Source organism: Chenopodium album, chromosome 10, assembly GCF_948465745.1.
Source record: "Chenopodium album chromosome 10, dcCheAlbu1.1, whole genome shotgun sequence".
Taxonomy (NCBI): domain Eukaryota; kingdom Viridiplantae; phylum Streptophyta; class Magnoliopsida; order Caryophyllales; family Amaranthaceae; genus Chenopodium; species Chenopodium album.
Window position 1 is genome coordinate 53,684,641 of NC_137843.1, and position 19,554 is coordinate 53,704,194.

A 19,554-nucleotide genomic window follows, 5' to 3' on the forward strand; every position below is an offset into this window, starting at 1 on the left:
AATAATCTCAAGATTATTCCCACTCGCTAATTAATCTAATTTCCATCAAATGAACTTGGATTTATAATCCTATATTCTCATCTCATAATCCTACCTACCAAACACCCCCTAAAAACATCCCTAAGTTGGTTGAATAATCTCAAGATTATTCCCACTTCCTAATTAATCTAATTTCCATCAAACGAATATAATCCTATTCTCATCTCATAATCCTACATATCAAACACCCCCTAAAAACATCCTCTAACGCTTTGTTTGGTTCATTGTTAGTAAAGGAAAAGAAGAGAAAGGAAAGGAGGGGAAAAGAAAGGAAGAGAAGAGAAAAGAAAGAGTTTTATTTCGAATGTTTGGTTAATGAAATGTAATGAAGGGAAGAGAAAGAAAATATGCTTTTATTTTCTCTTTCCAGTCGAATTCCTCCAATTTTAGGAGGAAAGAAAAACTGAAAAATTGTAAAGAGACTTTCCTTCCTTTCTTTTAAATTTTCATTCCATTCATCCCACCAAACATGGGAACATATTAAAACCTTTTCCTTTCTTTTCTTTTCCGGCCAAATTCCTTTTTGTTCTCTTTATTACTGCGGCAACTGCACAAGTTCTACCACTCTTGTAGAACAAACTAAAAAGCCCCCCGATTCTACTTTACCTGCCTTCAATTCCTTCCCTTGCCGTAGAATTCTTAGTACCAGTAACTAGTAAATAACTAAAAATGGCGCCAAAGAAGAAGAAGGAAACCTCCCCACCATCTCCTTCAGATGGCATGTTTTCTGGGATGTTCGTTTTCTTACTTGATGCTGCTGTTCAACCTCGCCGATTGCAGGTCCTCTATTCTCTCTATATTTCCCATAAAAGAAAAAAAAAATAAAAACTAACTTTAGCCTTTTAATTTATGATTATATATGACTAATTGATTTCCCTCAAAAAAAAATATATGACTAATTGATTAAAGTTTTCATTTTTATGATTGTGGGTGTTAGATATGGAAGCAGAGATTGGAGCAAATGGGTGCTAAAATTGAAGGGTATTTGTCAAAGAGAGTAACCCATATTTTTGCCATGAATTGGAATGCGCTTAAACAGAAACTTGATTCTGAGCGCTTGTCTACCTTTAAAGGAGTAAGTTTGATTATCTCTCTCCCTCTTTTTTGGTGTATAGAGAGCTATTGTGGACAATGATGTAGACGGAATTTGATCCGGGTCTTGGTCTCTTGGGTACCAACTAAGCTATTTAGTTGCTCCAAGAATTTTTTTTGATTTTATTTTTGGTGTTGCGTCATTGTGTGTGTTGAAATCTTAGGACAAGGTTTTTCGTTTCTCTTTTGTAGATTGGAGTTGTTTGTGATTGTGTTTAAATGTAAAATTAAGGTTACAAACAAAATAGTTGCAGAAAATGTTGGTATGATTATGAGATTTGATTCTCAATGACTATGTTGGTTTGTTTAAAAATGTGCAATGCATGTCCATAATTGATAGCAGCAATTAAAAGGTCTATTTTGTCAAAAATTGTTATCAGCTCAGTTTTAGCTTTAGAAGAGTATGGCATAGAGAAATGCACTGTAGTTTTAGAAAGGTGGAATGTTTTAGCTGTTATGAATTCAGAAGGCTAGGCCCAAGTAAATACTTCGGTGTAGATATTAGCATAATCAAGAGACTTTCGATTCTTCTCTGTTGAGAACATTATGTTGAGAGAGCTTTGTGAATGGTGGCAAGGATTTTTCTAATATTGTACCATGATGTAGCTTGCAAAATTTTTGAAATGATATTTTATAGACAGTGAGAGTTAATTTTATGTTACTCACACCCGAATTCTGATTGAGGATCTTCTGATCAGGTAGTGGTGTGGAATGTGGATGCAAGATTGAATCCATCTACTTTCTGTGAGTTCCATCTTTTTGTCATCTAATTCGAACTCACTTTACCATCATATGCTTGAGTGAGAATTTGATGGACATTCCCTTGGTTACAAATGAGAAATTTGATCAAACAATGTGTTAATCTTAGTTGAGTGTCAGAGTAGCACTTTTATATACATTTTTTCTTGTCCTCCTTGACAAAAGAGTAATGTGCTGACAATAACAATACTTAATCCATTCATATTCCAGTTTATTTTATAATAAATTGAGAACCATTGATTTCTTTTGTCACCATGCATCTCCAAGTCGACATAGCCCTTTGTGCAGGAGTACAGTCAACAGGCTTTATTAGGAGCTGCAGCAGTGTTAATATGTTGTCTCTTATTATAGATTTTGATTTCATTCACAGAGTATATTAGTATACCAGTGGCTGGAAGATAGTTTGAGATTAGGAGAAAAGGTATCGGAGGATTTCTACCTTCTCAAAGAGGAGCCTAGTGAAAATGTTTCCCATCAACCGTCAGGGGAGGTTTCTGGTAAAACAAATGGAAATTCTTCAGGAAGTGAAGAGCCTCCACATCACAAGAAGCCAAGATCTTCTTCCCCTCAAAATTCAAATGATTCAACCAGATCTTTGCGTAAGGATTCAAGAGATTTGAGTGCTGAGAGCAAGGGCACTGGAACAAGTGATGAACTACATGAGGAATCATATACCTCTAAGAGCTATGACGGGTTGTGCAACACCATGGATTCACAGACTGCCAATTCCAATGCTGCAGCTGGTCTTACAGATACAAAAGTAAATCTCTATCTTTTATATAATTAACCTGATGTTATGATGGTATCTTGTATGCTGTTCTTGTGTATGCTGCAGCTGGTCTTACAGATAAAAAAGTAAATCATATAGACGTATATGCTGTTCTTGTGTTTGTTCAGGTGGATGCCTCTAGTCATGAATTTTACGAATTTCTTTTTTCAATTCATCTTTCTTTCATTTTGCTTCTCCTTTTCTCTCTTGGCATGATCAAAGTTTTCTATTATTGTTCATGGTGAAGTGCATGAGATTAAAAATTAGAAGCATCGAGTGTCTGAGAGAAAGTGCTGTATCAATCAAACAGTCAAACTCATGAAGTTGTCTAATGGAATTTATGATATATATTTCTACCCATTTCAGGTTAGCACATATAACCCTCCTGATTTAAACAAGGATATCACTGATATCTTCAAGAAGCTTATAGACATGTATAGAGGTAAATTAGATGTAATGATCTGTTTATAAACTTCCTTAGACATTTCTAATTTACTGTTGCTAATATTTGGTTGTTTGAATGTAACAGCACTAGGTGAAGATCGAAGGTCATTTAGTTATTATAAGGCCATTCCTGTGATTGAGAAGTTGCCTTTTAAAATTGAGAGTGCTGATCAAGTGAAGGGCTTGCCTAATATTGGGAAGTCATTGCGTGATCATGTAAGTGATCTGAAACATGAACAATTTTTATTTTTCAATTTGTAATTTTATGGACTATTGACTGCTGTCCTACACTGACTATAAGTTGTGCAGCCTTACTGGATTTTGTATTTTTACTGAGCATTTTCAATTTTGAAATAGTTATTTTGCTTATTATATACAAGTAGCTGTTTCATGTTCATATATAAGTAATCATCTAGATATCTATTATTTGACATCTGATAGCGTTATTGTTTTTCTGCTTTATTAGAGCACATTACTCTGCTGTCTGCACTAACACCCCCCCTCCTTTTTCCGGGAATCTTTCTGGACCAGTTTCCCCCTTGATTTTGTGTTGTCAAAGGGTTACTCTTCATTTATGTTAAGCTCTGCACAGTGGTGGGAACCATTGTGGGTTATGTTGTATAACATCTAGTGATTTTTAAAATCCTCAGATTTTTTGGAGGATATTTTCTGCTTTTATTCTTTTACTTTTTGTGGTTTTAGACTGAAAGTCACGCATACAAGTTTAATATTTCTTTTATTTATTTATTATTATTTTATTTTTCTGTTTCAGATACAGGAGATAGTGTCAACTGGGAAATTGTCTAAGTTAGAGCACTTTGAGAATAATGAAAAGGTAAGTTATCGTTTTCGTACCTTAATTTATGCTTCTTTACACTCCTTATTATGTGAAGTTTTCTTCACCCTGCATAATCTGTTTTAAATATAATTAAGTAGTTTATCTTCTTAAATCTACATGGCTTGGTTTTCGGTGCATGTATTCAGCCTAGGTAATTGGATCAAGAAAGGACTTGCAAAGTACTACTTCCTCCAATTCTTTGTTTGGTTGACATGTTTTGACTTTTGACACTAGTTACAAATTCTACTTCAGACTACCCTTTGTGATTTATTGTTATAATAATAATAAAAAAAACCATATGATCTTATTAGGTTTGTCTCATCAACTTATTATGAATTTCACTTATCAATTATTAGAAATATTAATTATTGAACTTGTGCATTAGTAAATGTGATATAAGAAACATGTCAACTAATAATAATAATAATAATAATAATAATAATTAAAAAAAAAAAAACGAAAAAAGTATGATGTTAGGATTTATGCACAAGCTAATGAAGAATGAGAGTACTTTTGTGGTTGGTATTGTCATATAATCTGAAGGTTTCCTACCTACTTTGACTAACTTTAAGTACATATACTAGGTAATACTTAACAATATTTGGTATATATATTAATGTGTGAAAAAAAACCCATAAAGAAAGTAATGTAATTGAAGAAGTATAGGACTTCTTAAATTATAAGATAGCTCAAATGACGGAAACGACTATAATATTTGTTAATTTTCAACAATGCCTTTGAACTTTGTTTTACAATTACATTACCATTTAAATTTAGCTCACATTTAAAATCCAAATTTAGCTTTCACATTTTAAATCCAAAATTTAGCTTTGTAATTCCTGTCATGAAATTAAGTAAACTAGGGAGCCAAATTACTTGCTCTTCAAATTTGGGTGAATAAGTATCTCTCCTTATCTCATGAACACGTATCTTACAAAGTTGCACAACAGCACAAGTGTTTTTTATTTATATATTTATTTATAGGAAAACTCAATTTACTCAATTGTCAACTTTAAATTAAACATTACGATCTTAGGCCTTTTATACAGGCTTATAAAGTCCTATGTTAACAAGGTTTCCTAATTTCTATGAAATACATTTTTTTTTTTGGTCACATGTAAAACCTTATTCTTAAAGAATAAGTAAAACCATGCAACACTCCTAAAAACTATACTACTTTCCTCGCCATGAAATATAATTCCAAGTTCCTTATAACTTGGCTCACAATTATTTAATAATATTAAAGTAATTAAACTATAACTTAAACTCCTTGACCCATCATTACCCATGAATTCCACATCATTGTTTTACCCTTAATTCTGAGTCCATCCAAAGCAAGCTTTTTGACCGAAGGAATGATAAATTACCTAGATGTTGTAAAAATAGTGTTTGAAAAGTGTCATATGAGGGGTGAAAAGCTTGATAGCTACTAAAAAACTACCATCCCCATTTGAGCTTGCTGTAATGTATACGTTGCCGTCATGTTTTATTCCATTAACGCCAATAAATTTAGGTCCACCCCATCCAAAATCTGCTTCATAACATGGCAATCTGGCCCATGAGTGTATTGTGAGGTTTGGACATGTTGAAGTTTGTGCCCCTCGAACAATAGCCATCAAATCTTGGTGTGATTCCACAAAATCAATAGCTGATCTCAAGTACTCTACATTGTCCATTTTCTTAATTGCCTCATGAATCTTACTCGCAGCATACCATAGTGGTTTGCTTGCGACATCTCCTGCCTTTTCTACACAAGCTGCATAAAAGAGGATGTTCCCACAATAACCTGGTGGCACTTCCATATCATTTAATCTTGACCGTCCTTCAACTGGTATGTAAAGCTTAACATCTTGATCATCTGCTAATCCACGTGCCAAGCATACACTACACCACACGTGCCCAGATTGCACTTCAAATGTACTCAGCTTGTAAGTTGTTTCTTCTTGAGATGTTGCATTTAGTTTTAAGGCATTAACTTGCTCTTTAGTGAGCTTGAAGATACACTCTGTTTCTGTGACCATCTCACCTGACAGTCGACAGATAATGTTATGGACATAAGTCATATCAGATCCATAATTTGAATAGAATATCATATTATTTTCATTATCATTAAAAAAAGGTCTGATTTGTTGATTGTGGGAAGGTACAAGGCTTTATTCTAGATAGTGAAATTTGTGGAACCAAACTATTACTTTGTAATATTATAAATTATGGGAATATAAAAACTGAAAATAGCTTGCAACTAATATAATATCATTTTATTGTGGATCATTAATTGCTTCCCTTATTTCAATTAGGTTGCCGGGACTCTTGGGAGTACGTATTGTCAACATAAAAATAGATGATATGTCCAATATTTAGACAATAAAATACAACATTGTGTAATGGTACAAATTCTTTTGTAAGCGTCCCCGCTATGTTAAAAGATACTTGTAGCAACAAAGTTGCGGTGTTGAAAGTGGCCCTACCCTAAGGAAGTGAATACTATAAATCTATAAATAGGGACATGAGTATACATCGTGGAGAAAGAACAATCTTTTATTTTATTTCTATAACTTGGTTAGGAAGTTTGTTTGGATACATCCCTTAAATCTTTGCCATTTTGCATAGAATATATCTCCTATTGCAATGGACCGACAATATTGTTGATATGCTATTGTAACAGGATTGGTTGCTAATAGAGATTTACAAACACTCAAGACTTAGGGGTGCCTAATGACTTATGGTCCAATTTATCTTATTATAGGTTAAAAAACAATTTAAAAATAATTTTTTTATAAAGCTCAAACTTTGACCCACAAGCTTTGACAGGAGTCTTCAAAACCAACATTACCCTATACAATTCTTAAAAATTCACATCATAGGATCATTGTTGCCTTAGTTTGGCATATTTCATTCTAAAAAAAATGCCCAATCTAATTCCGGTTTAATCACTTTAATTGAATCCAAACAATCTTATTTGAAAATCAATTTTTCAAGAAAGTTAGTTTAAAACTGATCTGATTTTTTAAAATCCGAATTAATACTTCCTTCAAGTTTTAATAAGTGTTACACTTTGACTGACACATAGTTTTAGGCAATTAATTGACTTAAATAAAATAAGAGGTAAGTGTGGTACTTGAAGTATTAAAAAATTGTAAAAGGAAGATAGTGAGGTTAACGATTTATTGAAAATTAATGAATGTGAGAGGAAGTAAATAATAAAAAAATAATAGTAAGTTTGGGTGGAGACTATGAAAGGAGAAAGATATAATATTAAAATTTAGCTTGTTACCAAAAAAAAAAAGGGAGTGTAATTTTTTTAAAATACGACCGCATTTAGTAAGTGTAACACTTATTAAATGGGAATAATTTAGTTTGAATTGTGGTTATTATCAAATAGTGGTCAACCCTACAAGAATTACATTATTTAGAAGTGAATTTTTTTAGGAAAAATTGAAATAAATAATCCCACCTTTGCCTCACTTGCTCAAAACATTCCCACGTTTTTGAAACCCGGAAAATATCCCACTTTCTCGAAATTTGGAAACAATCCCACCTTATCTTCTTAAAACGATCATTTTTACCTATAACCAGTTTAAAAGTCTTTTTTTTTTCTTTTTTTTAAATAAAATCTTTTAATCTCTCTCTTCCCTCCTCACCACTCTCCAGCCTCCACCAAGCAATCACCATGATCACCACCAGCACACTTCCATAACCACCACCCCCACTCAATCCCACCCCATAACTTACCCCACCCCATGTAGCCCGGGTTAATTCCTCTTCAAACCCTAAACTCTCTGAAAATTCATGGGTTCCAAATTACAAGCCCTAATTGCCGAACTAATCTCATTTCCAATGCCAAAAATTGCTGCCATAACGGGCACGCATCAGCAACTGGGTTTATCTTAGCAATGGCGCATGATTACGTAATGATGAGGAAAGAGAGGTGGATATTAGGTTGGTGATTGAAGTGTTCGAAGGGGCAGCGACAACTGTGGAAGGGGTGGTCAAGTTGATGTTCGGTGGCGAAGGTGGGTAGGAAGAGGGGAGTGGGGCTGCCATGTCCGGTCGGGGAGGGAATCGAGGAAGAGGGAAGGGGGAGAGGGGCTGCCATGTCCGGCAGGGGAGGGAATCGGGGAAGAGGGGAGGGCGGTTGATTCCGGCAGGCTATTGGTCTCGCAGGGAGAGGGGGCACCGGCAGGGGAAGTAAAGGGAAAGGGTTATTTTTTTAATTCTTTATTTTTTACAAAAAACTATTAAAAAACAATCAGGCAGTCACCTTATATAACTGATACCGATTTCTCAAACTGGTAAAAGGATCGTTTTGAGAAGATGGGGGTATAAGGTGGATTGTTTTGAGATTTCGAAAAGGTGAGATTGTTTTAAAAAGGTGGGGCAAAGGTGGGATTATTAGTTTCAATTTTTCCTATTTCTTAATCCCATGACAAAGCCCCGGAGGGTAATGGTGGCAAGGGTGGCTCATACAATTCATTTAATTCTAATTAGTATAAAAGCAAATACAATTTAATGTAAAATTGTACTTCCTCTTTTTTTATTTTATTTGCAACACTTCTTATTATGCGCTTGCTAATGCGTTATTATGACCATTAATATTTTCTATTACTAATATGTAAAAATTATAAAAATGTGATATTAACATAGTATAAACCGAGACGAATCTAACAAGATCTCACATGACTATTTCGTTTACTACGAAGTATAAATCATTAAAGGGGTAGTCAACATGGAGTATATAAATACTGTAAAAGTCAAAGTGTTGCATTTAAACAAACGTAGAAGAAGTATTAGTTTCCTTTTCTTATTGAATATTACATTTGATTCCTTCCCTTTTAAGTTTTAATTAGTAAAATACAGAGTAACATATCTCAAACGATTGCGCATCTAGTAGCAAGGTGTGCCACTTGTCACCGCTGATTCATGTGGGCTCCTTTCTTCGAAGTATTACTACTTTGGCAGATTTGGACTTAACTTAATAATATAACATCGCTAACTTTCCCAAAAAACAAAAAAAAAAAAAAAACAAAAACTATACGTCCTTTCATTGTTGATTTGTTGCCTTAATTTTTGTTTTATTTAATTTTAATTAGTATAATAGCATGTTGTAGAAAAATCAATGTAATATTGTTGATCTGTTTCCTTTCGTTATTGATTTGTCTCCTTTCGTTATTGATCTGTCTCCTTTATATCCTTAACTTTTAATTAAGGGTAGTATATTATAATAATGTTTTAAAGGAATCAATTTGAAATCGTACATCTTTATCGTTTCATTGTTGATTTCTTTATTTTAGTATTATTAATTATTTCAATAAAGCTAGTGTTTAATTTGAATTTCAATGAGGGAAAGTGTGGAAATTGAGATCTATATTTGACTACACACCAAAACGTATGGTTTTTATTTTGAAGAGCTCAAAAAGCCATACGTTTATTTTTATTTTTATTTTTGGTTTTTATGTAACGTTATACTTTTACATGTGAAGAAAAAGCCATATTTCAAGGAGGAAAATAATGTCATACATATTTTTTTTTTTTATTATTATAGTTTTTTCAACAAAGCTAGTGGTTAATATGAATTTCAACACACCAAAATGTATGGTTTGAATTTTGAAAATATTTCATCAAAATTACTCGTATATTTATATTATATAATCCTAATAAAGCCATATTTTAAACAGAACAATAACGCATTATAAATGTTCTTTTTTTTCTTACTTTTGATATATTTAAAGGTAGATTTTGTTTAATATATTTAGTCTTACTCACTACTAACAATTCTATAATATACAAGATATTTATATGTGGTTAATTTACTCACCTACAAGCCCTTCGGTGGCAAGGACGGCAAGGATGGCTCATACTCTAAGTGACGAAACTTAACTTGGGGCGGGTCATAGGGAATTAGGTGATTATCTCTGTCATGAATGGGTTGAACACTAAGGTCAAGCCCCTTGGCTAGTCTAGCCCATGAGTTGATAAAGTGTAACTGGGATGTCCCGTCTCCTACATGTTGATGTTGTGCAAAGCCAAGGCTTACACTCCCACAGCTGAAGTGGGTGGCTTGCATTAATAGAAGAGGGAACGACGAAAGCCCTCCTGGGTAGTCACAAACCGGGAACACCTCTTTCTTTAGTTGAGAATCTAGCCTCAAGTAATCCCCAAAATCAACAAGAGCATGTATTGATTCCGCTTCAATAAACAAGGCCCCTTTTGCATTGCAATCGATCTCATATCGACTTGTCTCGTTGTTAAATATTAACCTTCCTGCAATCGGATAGAAAGGCACTAAGGCTCTACTAAGAGCCTCTTTCATAGTGTTGGTGTCAAAAATATTTGAAGGTGGAGTATAGACGAAAAGAACTTTAGAATGCGAGTATGGAGTGCGTATCATCATGTCTAGCTTTGATAGCCAAAGACTACCTTTTGGGGTCTCCTCACTCGGACATACCATTGTTGATTTCTTAATTTTGATTTTGTCCATCTTGCTACAATATTTATGAAAAATATTATGCTCCAATGTAAAAAATAAAATAAAATAATATATATATATATATATATATAATAATAATAATAATAATAATAATAATAATAATAATAATAATAATAATAATAATAATAATAATAATAATAATAATAATAATAATAATAATTATTATTATTATTATTATTATTATTATTATTACTATTATTATTATTATAATTGAAATGAAAGGTGTGTGGGTGGTTAAACAGAAAGCGTACTTGTTGACTCACTGATTAAAATGTGATGGATTTTCAGGGTAGCACACCCTAGGTTCAGGTAGGGAGAGAGAGAGAGAGAGAAGAATGCTTGGGTTTTTTTGGAGTGAAAGGTTGGAGAATGTGTCAATTTTGTCAAATGATGGGGGGTATTTGTAGCCTTTTGGGAAGTGTACTCTCCTTTGGCTAACCCTAGATTGGCGGCAAATGATTGGTCAGCCATCAAGAAGAGGATGCTTCCCCTTGTTTCATGGGCTTAAGTTAATAATCTGCCATAAAAAATGCATAAGGTAACAACCTTACAAATTTGGGCTTACAAATTTTGGGCTTAGCTGCTTAGATTTCTAAAGGATTATTATGCTTTTACTAACATGGAAGGAATTTTATGCTATGTATGTCATTGTTATATTGATGGCAAGAGATAAAATGTTGTTTGCTATCTATCTTTTTATAAAACCTCTCAGAAGGTGACACTTGATATTGGCATAGTCTGCAAGTTAACTTTCACTCTTTATTGCCCTGAACTAATGATGCTCTAAGGTTTGAAAAAAACAGAGAAAAAAAGTAAGAGAGCCTAGAGAGGTTATTTTATAAACATACAACCTAAAGTATGATGAAAGAAAACAAATTAACAAACTATCAATTTATCATGTTCCTTTTATATATATATATATATATATATATATATATATATATATATATATATATATATATATATATATATATATATATATATATATATATATATATAAAAGGAGTATGGCTATGTTCTTTTGGACTTATGTTTCAAGTTTTGTTCCGCTTAATTCAGAGCCTAGTTTCCTCTTCATTTTTTCATGAAGTTTAATTCAGCTAAACTAATTCAATTTAGACTCATTCAATTCAAAATATATTAATATAAAGCTCATGTTTGACTTTGAGAAAGGTAAACCTAATAGGATTTTTTAAACTTTCCTTCCACCAAAAAAAAAAAACACACTTTTTTGAACATAATGTCTACACCGGTATCTTTAGATGTTTATACAACAAACTTTGTGCTGTTAGATTAAGTAGAGTATGATGAAAGAAAACAAAATTACTTGTCTTACTTTATATGTACGCTAATATGCTACTTATAATATTTTGTGCGTAAAAAAAGAAAAAATTTGAATCCACCCTTTAAATAGTAAATAAATTGTTATACAATCACATATTTACGTTTAGGTCCTCTATTGTGTTACACAATTGCATATTACACTTGGTTCTTTTATTGTACCTTCAATCTATATAAGGACTAGAAAGTGCTTTAGTAATCGTGTCAGTAAGTAAAGTTAAGTAGGTATATATTTATTTAAAAGATCTCCATGTGCAACGCACTTATGAATAAGTGATAATTGATTTTAATGTACTTGCTATGATCATGCTATAATGGATTAACCGTAAAATAAGTGGCTCAATTAGTCATTGTCATACAATAGTGTAGTGGGTTGATAAATCAAGATAACAAGGTCAACAAGGATAGAATGTACCCATAGGGTAAGCCTATAAGGAGGATTTGAGACCATGGGTTGTTTGTAAGATCAAATCGAGTCACAATCAAATAGTAGAATTGTAGAACTCATAAAGGTGTAAATAGATTGCAATGGAGAACTCTTAGACCCTATTTACTCTTAAGGCTTTATTTGTTTCAATATTAGTAAAGGAAAATAAGAGAAAGGAAATGAGGGAAAAAGAAAGGAAGAGGAGGGAAAGGAAGGGATTTTATTTTCTAATGTTTAGTTAATGAAAGGAAATGAAGGGAAGAGAAGGGAAAGGAAGGGATTTTATTTACTAATGTTTGGTTAATGAAAGGAAATGAAGGGGAGAGAAAGGAAATTTGGTTTATAACTTTTATTTTAATCTTTTCCTTCAATGCCATGAAGCTAAGATTTTTGGAAGGAAATCAAATTCCTTTAGTTTGGGAGGAAAAAAATGTTATAAATGATAGAGTGTATAAACCAATTGTGGACTTTAATCAACTTAAGCTTTTGATTGAGTTGATCTTCTAACATAGTACCAAAACCAGAACTACAAAAGGTTACAAGTTTAAGTCTCATCTAACTTAGTGGAATATATAGCGATGGGTATAAGGAGGTCCATGATGCATTCACTGTTCATCGACCATGTAAGGAGGTGTAATAGAGTATAAAAACCAATCATGGGCTTTAAGCATTAGCTTATGGTTTTGGTTGAATTAGTCATTTAACATGGTATTAAGAGTGAGCGTGATAAGAAGGTCGCGAGTTTAAATTTCATCCACCCTTCTTTTCAAGTGGAATATTTAACTCTAGGTATTGGGAGGCCTATGTTGCATCTACATTTCAAACCTAGCAAGCTCTTATGTAAGGGAGTGTGTTAGAGTATAAAATCTTGGTTTCCTCCATAGCTTAAGCCTTTGGTTGAGTTGGTCTTTTAAGACCAATGGTCTTTTTATATTATCACATTTGAAATCATCACTAATTATTGCGCCTAATGCTAGGAAAGAAATGATTTGATGAAAGAAAGGGAACAGATTTTTCTAAAAAGAAAGTCTTGTTGTTTTAATCTCTTTATCCTAAACATGAAAAATATATATTCTTTGCAATTCATTGCTTATATAAATAGCATTTGAGTTTAAGCATGTATACAAACTACTAGTAATACTTTTCAATTACAACTTCCAAAGATAGACTGAAGAAATATGCTGATTGGTCTGTCCGACTAAATTGTTTTTCATGCTCAAGATGTATGGACTTTGGTAGAATCATGCTTTAAAGATGGTCAGTGACTCACATTTGAGTTTCTTGGCAAGGAGGATGAACAGTCTATATTGGATTTGTAGCTGTGGAGTGACGAAAACTCACATATATTAATGGCATAGATGTTGCATTAAGTATAAGAGGTTTTAAAGAAATATTGTGACGATGTCATCTTTGAAGATATTTTGCATAATATCCCACTATATGTGATATCTATTCCTCCATATAGCTTGAAAAAGGGGATACAATGTATTTTGATCTTTCTTCTGTGTATCCAATAGAGAATCTTTATTCTCCTTGTTGAGCGACTCGAATGTTGTCGAGTATTTGACATAAGTATATTGCCACCAAGTTTCATAAGTCTTTAGTGTGAAAAAATTTATTTAGATGGATGAACTAGTAGTACATAATTTTTGAGTTTGACTTGGAAGATGTAGTTCGAATTTGTTTTTTGTAGCCATGTTTGAACTTATATGTTATTATACAATACCAAATGTGGGTATAAGAATTTGCTAATTCCTAAAGTGTCTTGTAAAATAAAATAATAGTGGAGAAGAGGTAATGTATGTCTATACCAAGGAAAAAAAAACAATGAGATTTTCTTTATTTTTTTTTAAAAAATAAGATCTACTTATTCTTTCTTCAAACTATATTATAGTGTTTACTACCTATTGCTAATTCCTTATATATCTTTTAACGTTAAATCAAAGTGTGGGAGGAGTGATAATATAAATGTATATGCTTAGTTAAAGAGATTAAAACTCAAAAAAAAAAAAAACAAAAAAAAAACTGTTTTAATCTTTTTATATAATCTATTTCATTAGGTACATCAAACTACATCTCTACAGTGTTCGTGATGCTTTATTTTATGGTTTAAAACCAGTCTTGATTACGACTAAAGAAAAAAGTTAGAAAATATATGGTTTTAAGATAATATGCTATGCTGGTTTCCTAATAGAAGTGTTTGGTTTGAATTTATTTATGTATCTCACAGTGATAGATAATTCATAAAGCTATTAAAAAAGGCTTATTGTTTGCTTTACCTATTCAGTTTCTTGGATTACCTAGTTGTTGGATTGCATTTAATGCTGACTAAACCATAATGTTAGGCTTTGCTGCAAGGTGTTCAGCCACTGGCCCACTAGTGTCATCCATTCTGTAAGAGGAGAGAGGGGTGGGGGAAGGTTGGATTATGATTTCCACTTATTTTCTTGTCTGTTTTGCTAGTTTCTTTTGTAATTATAATTTTCATATGCTTGAATTCTCTCTTGTTCACCCCTCTACTGGGCTGAGGATGGGAGAGAAGTCACACATCAATTCGTTTGGGTCCTATGATTCCATTTTAAAGTGTGTTATTGACTTATTGGTAATATAGCCATTCTGGGCATCATTTTGAGAAAACTTATTTTATATTCACACTTCTCCATGGTTTGAATTTAAAAGCTAATCTTTTGAGATATCTCGAATTGTGTGTGTGTGTTATCTCTTTGACCTTATTTGATGAATCCTTGTAGGTGAAAGCAATCTCTTTGTTTGGGGATGTTTGGGGTGTTGGTCCTACTACGGCTCAAAAACTATATGACAAAGGACACCGTACTTTGGAAGATTTGAAAAACGACCCATCTTTGACCAAAGCTCAAAAGTTAGGTTTACAATATTTTGATGATATCAAGACAAGAATTCCACGGCATGAGGTTCCGTCTTGTACTTTGTGGATTTTTCTATGCTCAAGAATTAGCTTCTGTCTCTGAGATTGCTATTACGCTGTTTCATAAATATTTTACACTTTAATGAACTGACAGGTTTCAGAAATGGAGAAAATGCTTCAGAAAATTGGAGAAGAAGTTCTGCCAGGAGTATGTCTGTTGATCTTCTCTTGGGATACCATGAATTTACTGTTTACTTACTTGGCTATGTACTTGTGTTACACCCCTTGCCCTTTTATTGGACTAGTGGGTGGGTGGGCAGGCAAGTGAGGAGTTGATTTAATGGTTAATGCCCTCTTGAGAATCTGCTGGCCTGCCTCTTGTGGATACTACTATTTATCAGGGGAAAAAAATATGGTTAACAGTCTAACACCAGCAGGCAGTAACAATTTTACCCGTAGCAGTTTTACCCATGTTAGCAGTTTTACCCTTTTTATCCCAAATTATGCCACTTTTGCCCTTTGATAAACAGTATGCTTATAAACTTGTATTTTCTCTTTAAAATTTTGTGTGCTTGAAAAATAGGACATGTCTTTTTTTTATTTATTTGTTGATCTAATGATTGATGTTAAGTGGATTGTTGTTTAGTTAATTTTTGTTTCTGGTAGTATAATAAAATTTTAAAGTTTAAGAGGGAAAAATAATCATAGGCCAGAAAATAAAAGGGATCTCTTGACTGAAGATTGGCCGAATTCTGGCATAAGGTGGTCTTAAGTGAAATAATTAGTTAAATGATGGTTTTAGACAATAATTTTATATAAAAGTTTTTTTTTTTTTTAATATGCAAAAACTTGAAATGGTGGTTTGTGGTAAATTTTCCTTGATGGTATAATAGTATTTTGGGTACAAGTACAATTAAATGTGTTCTGTGACCTGATCTTTAGATTAATTCATTAATTTGCTATTAGCCATTAGTTGGTAGAGTCTTATCCACTACAATGTATCAGCTAGCCATTAGTCCTTTATTTTTATTTCTTGTATTAATATTTATGTCTCATACTAATGTTGCCCTGGTAACTACTGTTTGGATTCTGGAAGGTGGTTATTGTGTGCGGTGGATCCTATAGACGTGGAAAATCTTCATGTGGAGATATGGACATCATAATTACTCATCCTGATGGACAGAGGTAATTGGTAGTTTTTTGTATGGCCCGTCAGTATACTACATAGCTGCATAAGTTATTGGAAAATAAAATAAATATAATCAATTAAAGAAAATGTTAGCCAACTTCAGCTGTATACAGGTTGTACTAAAATACACCAGCGTATAAATAACAGCAATAGTTCAGAAGAAAGTTTAGTTTGCAAATAAATTTGTTTTCTTTGTTTTAGCTAACATTTTGGTACTGCAAAATGTGCACCACTTTTTCAGTCACAAAGGTTTTCTAGCAAAGTTTGTTAGGCGTTTGAAAGATATGAATTTTCTGAGAGAAGACTTGGCTGTAAGTTATCACAGTGAAGAGGTAAACCTTTTTGTTTTTTGACAAATACCTTGACCATAAATCTTTCTTGCTTAATAAGCAATTAAAACTTCTAATGTCTCTTGTGATAGTATCTGATGTATAAAGCTTGAGGTTTACTTAGTAGGACCAGGTTAAGAAATGTTGTTTTGGACTACATGGCTTTGTTGCTGTACAGTACTTCTAATTATGCGTCTGTCATAAACATATATGCAGGGTAAGGATTCTGGAGTAGACACGTATTTTGGATTGTGCACTTATCCTGGCCGAGAGCTACGCCATCGGATAGATTTGAAGGTATACATAGCGTAGTTTCCTGTTATCACTTTCTCTTTATGTGGTGCTGATGTTTAGGGTCCTCGTCATACATTGCAATGGAAAATGAGCAACTTTTCACCAAGAGTTAATGTTAATCTTTGATACGGCTTATAAATTGGTTTGATACGTGATGTTGTGGATAATGTTGGTAGTTTTTTTGTTTTTTATTTTTTATTTTTTCTCTCTGGTTAGGTGTTTCCTAAAAGCATATACCCGTTTGGGCTGATACATTGGACAGGCAATGATACATTGAATAGAAGGTATGTGCTGGTGTGCATAAATGCAATGTTCAGATTCTCAATCTTTAATGTCATCTTTCTCTCGAATTTCATCTTCATCTTCATCTTCTTTACTCAATTTGACTGGTATCAATGTCAGAAGTTTTACTTGTATTAACACTTGTCCACAAGGAGTGGGATGTTTCATGTAAAGGAGATTTTTCAACACGGAAAAAAAACCCTGAGTATTTGTGTCATTGTGTGACATTTCTGTTTAGGCTGAGAATACTGGCATCGTCAAAAGGGTATCGACTTGATGAAACGGGGTTATTTTTTGCCACCCAAAGTTCAGGTGGCCAGCGAGTAAGGATTAAATTGTTACTTTGAAACTTTCATGTTAATCATTTTTTTCTTGTATATTTATGTATGTTGTGAATTAACTGTTGTTCCAGGGTTCAAAAGGAACGACGAGTTTGCACTTTGATACAGAAAAGGAAGTGTTTGATTTCCTAGAATTTCCCTGGCTGGAACCACATGAGAGAAACCTTTGATATGCAACAACTGTTGTACTATTGCTATTTGTACATGTGTAATTTTGTAGCTTGGGAAATTCGGTTGTTATGTTAGTTATAAGCATCCAAGAGATGAAATTTAGTTGGTATGTATATACTATATACATCTTCTGTTTTTGCTAGATAAACGTACAGGAGAATCTTCACAATTGTACTGTGAAGCTGTAAATGTATGTACTCCTCAGCATAGCATATACACGCTTGTTCAAGCAAAAGATACGATATAATTTCTTCCTTCTCAACATTTCTTTTCCCAGGAGAAATTTTTGAAATTTTGGAACTGTACAATGGTAGTTTATATATACGGGTCAAATTTTCTCTTGCCTTTTTATTTTGAGTTCGGTGTTTGTCATATTGTCTTGTTAAATTGTTTTTTGGCAATCCATTCACTACATTCTTGTCAAATTAAATGCTAACCAAGGGCCAGGAAGACTAAAATTTGTGTAGGGAGGAGCAAATAAGATGATATAGCCAAAAGAAAGACTAAGGGCCTGTTCTGATTGATTGAGTTGAATTGAACTAAACTGAATTTATTGGAGCTGAACTGAATTGAATATTTTATGAGAGAAGGAAATTAAGAACTGAACTGAATTTAACTTATTGGAACGGAACGGAACTGAACTGAACTGAAAATAATCTAAAAAAAACAGGCCCTAAGACTTATTGAAAGTAATTTTCTTCACACCAATATATACCAAGTCTACTGCTTAATTTGCCTCCTACAAACAATGACAAAACCGAAAATGAATCAACCTTGTTTAATTGAGCCAGACCCAGTTGATATCTGATATCAACAAACTTTTGTTAATATCACCATTTTTCTCTCTCCTCCCCTCACATGACCAATTTTTCTTTCTCTCTCCTCCATTCCCATGGCCACTACTTCCTTCTCTCTCCTCCATTCCCATGCCCGAGGTCGACCACATACGCGGATCTACAGCGGCCGGCCGACCAAAAAAACGACATCCTAGTAGCAATTTATGAAAATTGGGGCCATACAAACCCTTTAGGGAAAGGGATTTGCTCGTACTAGTGGTGTTGCGGCGGTCGAATGTTGGTGTAGCGGCCTGTGGTGGTCGGCTGGGGTTGATTCGTAAAGGCTAGTGAAGCTAAAGGTGGTGCTGTGGGTGGTAGCTAGTGGTGTTGCGGCGGCCGAATGTTGGTGCGGCGAGCGTGTGGTGGTCGGTTGGGGTCGATTGGTGGTCGGCAGGGGTCGATTCGTGAAGGTAAAGGTGGTGCTGTGGGTGGTAGTAGAGGTTGGACGGTGGTGATAGAGGGGAGAGAAAGGGGGTGTGGTTGCTAAAATTACAATATTACCCCTAGTGTGGTAGTTAAATTTACAAAATTAGCCTTGATATTAACAAGTTTTGTTGATATATGATATCAACTTGTATTTACTCTGTTTAATTTTACACTACTAATATCGATTATGAGATTGAGAATATCCCATGAAACATGTCAAGTCTAGTTCATTCACCAAGTTATCTGCCTCAACACCAACATATACACTTAAGTGTGTGCTAATATTCTCACTTTCACTGAAAATAGTATAGTGCACCCGGGTGCACCATGCGCATGGTGCACCCGGAAAGAACATTAGGCTTATTTTAAAGAACATGGAAAAAAAAAGAACATATTAGAGTTTGAAAAAGAACATGCATACTAGTGTTTGAAAAAGAACATATTTGTGCTCGACCAAAGAACGTGTTTGTCTTTAACAAAGAACATGGCACCCGAAAAGAACATTAGGCATATTTTAAAGAACATGGAAAAAAAATACTAGTGTTTGAAAAAGAACATGCTAGTGTTTAAAAAGAACATGCATATTAGTGATTGAAAATAAATATG

The 19,554-nt window shown here is 33.4% G+C and overlaps 1 protein-coding gene and 1 pseudogene across 1 annotated transcript; one reads left to right on the forward strand and one right to left on the reverse strand.

The window, feature by feature from the left end:
• Nucleotides 1-578: 578 nt before the first annotated feature.
• Nucleotides 579-18,031, forward strand: LOC145564111 (DNA polymerase lambda-like). The gene is made up of 14 exons (XM_081624453.1): nucleotides 579-819; nucleotides 977-1,114; nucleotides 2,261-2,650; nucleotides 3,026-3,101; nucleotides 3,189-3,319; nucleotides 3,876-3,938; nucleotides 14,947-15,126; nucleotides 15,235-15,288; nucleotides 16,177-16,265; nucleotides 16,511-16,601; nucleotides 16,815-16,895; nucleotides 17,109-17,176; nucleotides 17,413-17,497; nucleotides 17,587-18,031. Exons 1-14 carry the CDS (start codon nucleotides 709-711, stop codon nucleotides 17,683-17,685), a joined length of 1,656 nt encoding a protein of 551 aa, XP_081480579.1. The 5' UTR covers nucleotides 579-708; the 3' UTR covers nucleotides 17,686-18,031.
• Nucleotides 5,183-10,419, reverse strand: LOC145562905 (anthranilate N-benzoyltransferase protein 2 pseudogene; annotated as a pseudogene).
• Nucleotides 18,032-19,554: the final 1,523 nt, after the last annotated feature.